The 3,326-nt window shown below is 54.3% G+C and overlaps 1 protein-coding gene across 1 annotated transcript; it reads right to left on the minus strand.

Annotated features, from left to right (window-relative positions):
* Positions 1-635: 635 nt before the first annotated feature.
* GPR84 (G protein-coupled receptor 84) lies at positions 636-2,674 on the minus strand. Its single transcript, XM_006933782.4, has 2 exons — positions 2,558-2,674; positions 636-2,045 (listed from the first exon to the last, which is right to left on the minus strand). The coding sequence occupies exon 2, from the start codon at positions 2,035-2,037 to the stop codon at positions 853-855; it is 1,185 nt and encodes a 394-aa protein (XP_006933844.2). The 5' UTR covers positions 2,038-2,045; positions 2,558-2,674; the 3' UTR covers positions 636-852.
* Positions 2,675-3,326: the final 652 nt, after the last annotated feature.

The raw sequence follows: 3,326 nt of genomic DNA on the forward strand, positions 1-3,326 counted from the left end.
TAAGCTCAGTTCATGTCCACGGAGCAGGGGATCCTCTCCCATGACCATTCTCTTCGGCTAGGGCAAGGGCCAGGGCGTTGGACTCACAGGAGTATGGCTATCAAAGCTGGATTACAGGGTGCCTGGGTGGCTCAGTCGGTTGAGCTTCTGACCTCGGCTCAGGTCATGATCTCCCGGAATGTGAGTTCGAGCCCCGCGTCGGGCTCTGTGCTGACAGCTCAGAGCCTGGAGCCTGTTTCGGATTCTGTGTCTTCCTCTCTCTCCGCCCCTCCCCCACTCATGCTCTGTCTCTCTCTGTCTCAAAAATAAATAAACATTAAAAAAAAAAAGCTGGATTACAAAACTTTTCTGAGCTAAATAAACCTGTTTGCGGGGATTAGGGGACTGGGGGCGCCGATCCTGGCAGTAGTAGTTAGGGGCAGGAGCCATTTCTGGGAAGTTAAATGAAAAGACAGGTGGATCCTCTGAAACCAACTCACATGTTTTACGCCCGTAAACCCCTCAGCTGAAGGCTGTGTCCTAGGCCCTCTGCTTCCCAACCTTGCCGTGACCTAGGTTACCCAAACCCTCCACTGTTAGGTTCTAGCTGCACACCGGTCCTGGCCTATTATTCCCCAAAGACCACATCTGAGCCCTAGAAGGATAGAATTCATTTATTAATAATTAATAGTGCATCTTGGGCAGCCTCGAGCTGAAGCATCGATCAAGGGATGGAGAAGCCTGGTTCGGGGATGGGGGGAAGTTGTGAAAATGCCCACAGGCCTTCCTTTCGTCTGCTCCCCTACCAGCTGGCCACTTTAGCTCTGTTCTGGAGGAGACAGTGCTGGATCCTGGTGACTGGGGAACACAGTTCTAACGGAGCCTGCGGAAACTCTGGGGCCCTCGTCTCAGGATGGAGCCGTAGGCTTGGCGGAACTGACGGTTCATGGCTGCATAGAGCACAGGGTTGATGCAACCGTTGAGCCAGGTGAGGTTGGCAGCGAGCATGTGGACAACCCGAGGAGCGCGGACCCTGGCATCCAGGATGTTGAGCAGCAAGAAGGGGATGTAGCTCAGAGCGAAGCAGAGGAACACAGCGAAACACATCCGGGTCACCTTCCCAAACTCTGACGGAGAGTCCTGAGTTCTTTGGGCTCTTTTGGTCGGCCTGCTCTTGGCAGGTGCTTCTGGATGGCTTTTCCCTGCCGCCTGCTGACCTACCTCCCTGCTGGGATGGTCCTCCACCTCTGATGAGTCCCCTTCCAGGGTCTGGGTGGTGGCAGCACTGACCGGCTCAGACGAAATCCCCTCGCTGGGCCTTCCTGATGCCCGCCCGCTGTCCAGCTCCTGGAAACGACCAGGTGTGGCCTCATCTGTCCCAGCCACATGGTTGGAGTGGATACTTGACTGCTTATACTGATCCAGCGCCTGTGCTGCTCGCTTCACTTGCCGGTGGATGAGCCAGTAGAAGATGCCGACGCTGCTGAGCCCCAGCACAAAGTAGATGCCCATGAGGATGGTGGTGTAGGGCCGGCCTCGGATGCGGTCAAAGCTGCAGGTGCAGACTACAGGCACCAAGACGTAGATGCGCCAGAGAGGGGCGAAGCTGGCCACGCCTACCACCCAGGTACTCACCAGTGCCAGCACCATCCCCTTGGCACTGAAAACTCGGGGAAAGAGCTTAGGGTGGGCAATGAGGAGGTAGCGTGCCAGGGCAATAAGGCAGAGGGTCAGGATGGAGACGGAGTTGGATGCAAAGAGGAGGAGTCCAAAGACCCTGCAGAAGGTGGCACCGGTGCGCCAGTGCAGGTGGAGGTAGGTGTCCACAGAGAAGGGCTGGAGAAGGGTGCAGTACAACAGATCGGCCACGGTGAGGTTGGCGATGAGCAGGTTGAAGCGGGTGCGGAGCTTGGGCTGGATGGCCAAGGCCAGGAGGGTGAGGACGTTGCCCACGGTGCCTGTGACAGCTACCACCACCCCCCAGCTAACTGCAACATAACGGTAGCCCAGTACGGACTCATGGTAGCAGGAGAAGTTGGCTTCGGAGGTGTTCCACATGATGGAGGCTGAGGAGGAGAGTGCGAGGGAAAGAAGGAGTCAGAACCTCGCCTTGAACTTGGGTCTCTTGGACGGCTCTGGGGCCCCGGACACCTGAGCTTCTTCACAGGCTTGCCAGCCTCCTGAGCCATTCCCAGGCCTCTTCATCCCCAACCTTTCCTGAGATCCCCAACCCCCCTCCTTCGGCTCTCTCGGTCCTCTCCCACTCTCAAAGATTTCCCCCAAATTCTTCTCTAACTATCTTTCGGTGTCCGCCCACTCCAAACTCCAGGCCTCTTCAATATCCATCCAGATGTTCTCAGTAACCTCAGTGCCCTCTGACTTTTTAATCTTTTCTCTTTCCCCTAAGACCACCCAGGAATTCCCTACCTCTATTCAGGATGCTACTGGTCCCCTCTTGCCCTTGTCTGCTACACACACGCAGGTCTCAGGTCTTTTGTTGTTTCGTTTTGTTTTTTTCATCCCCCGGGAGATGAGGAGACAGAGAGAGTAAAAGTACACCCACCACAGAAGTACTCACCTGAGTCTCCCAGCCTTCAATTCTCACTCCAGTGGAAGAAGTCCAACTCACTTGAGTAGTCTTTTCTGGTGGGCGGTCAGGCTCCAGGACATGGTCGTGTGTCTCCTATTAATAAACTAGACTGAACGGATAAGAAACTCCCCAGTTTCTCAACCTCAGCCACTTCCTCCCTTCTCTTCAGTCCTACTCATTTTGCTTCGGCTAGTGCAATCTGGGCTTCTCTGGTGAAAATCCCCTGCTACTTACATCAAAGCTGTTTCGCTCCTTGCTAAAGACGAAGGTGTTTCTCTCCCCTCTTTGCATAGCAGGACACCTACAAGCTCATGGCCAAGAATTGTCTGGACAGGGAGACGGGCCATCAGAAGGCCTGGGCCACTTCTCTAGGGGCCAAAGAGAAGACCAAGTTCCAGGAGCAATTCTGGACGCCCCGGAAGCCTTGTGTTTGTCAGGAAGGAGCACTGCCTTTCTTCTCTCTAGGACTCAGAGACGGTTCAAATCAGGGGGTCCCATGTGATACCCTAACACATCTGATAAAAGGAGCCAGGTGAAAAAAGGTGAGAAGAGAAGTATCCGGGATTCTGGCTTCATTCCCCACAGGAGCACAGGCCGCCGTTCAATCGTTCATTCATTCATCTGTTCACTCAACAAACACGTGCTGAGGGCCTACTAGGCACAAGACTCTGAGATAGACTCTAGGGATACAAGAAGTTGTGACACATGGGCTTGCACATAGTCTAGCAAGGGACACAGATATATAGATATATAAATG

This window comes from Felis catus, chromosome B4, assembly GCF_018350175.1.
Source record: "Felis catus isolate Fca126 chromosome B4, F.catus_Fca126_mat1.0, whole genome shotgun sequence".
Lineage (NCBI taxonomy): Eukaryota > Metazoa > Chordata > Mammalia > Carnivora > Felidae > Felis > Felis catus.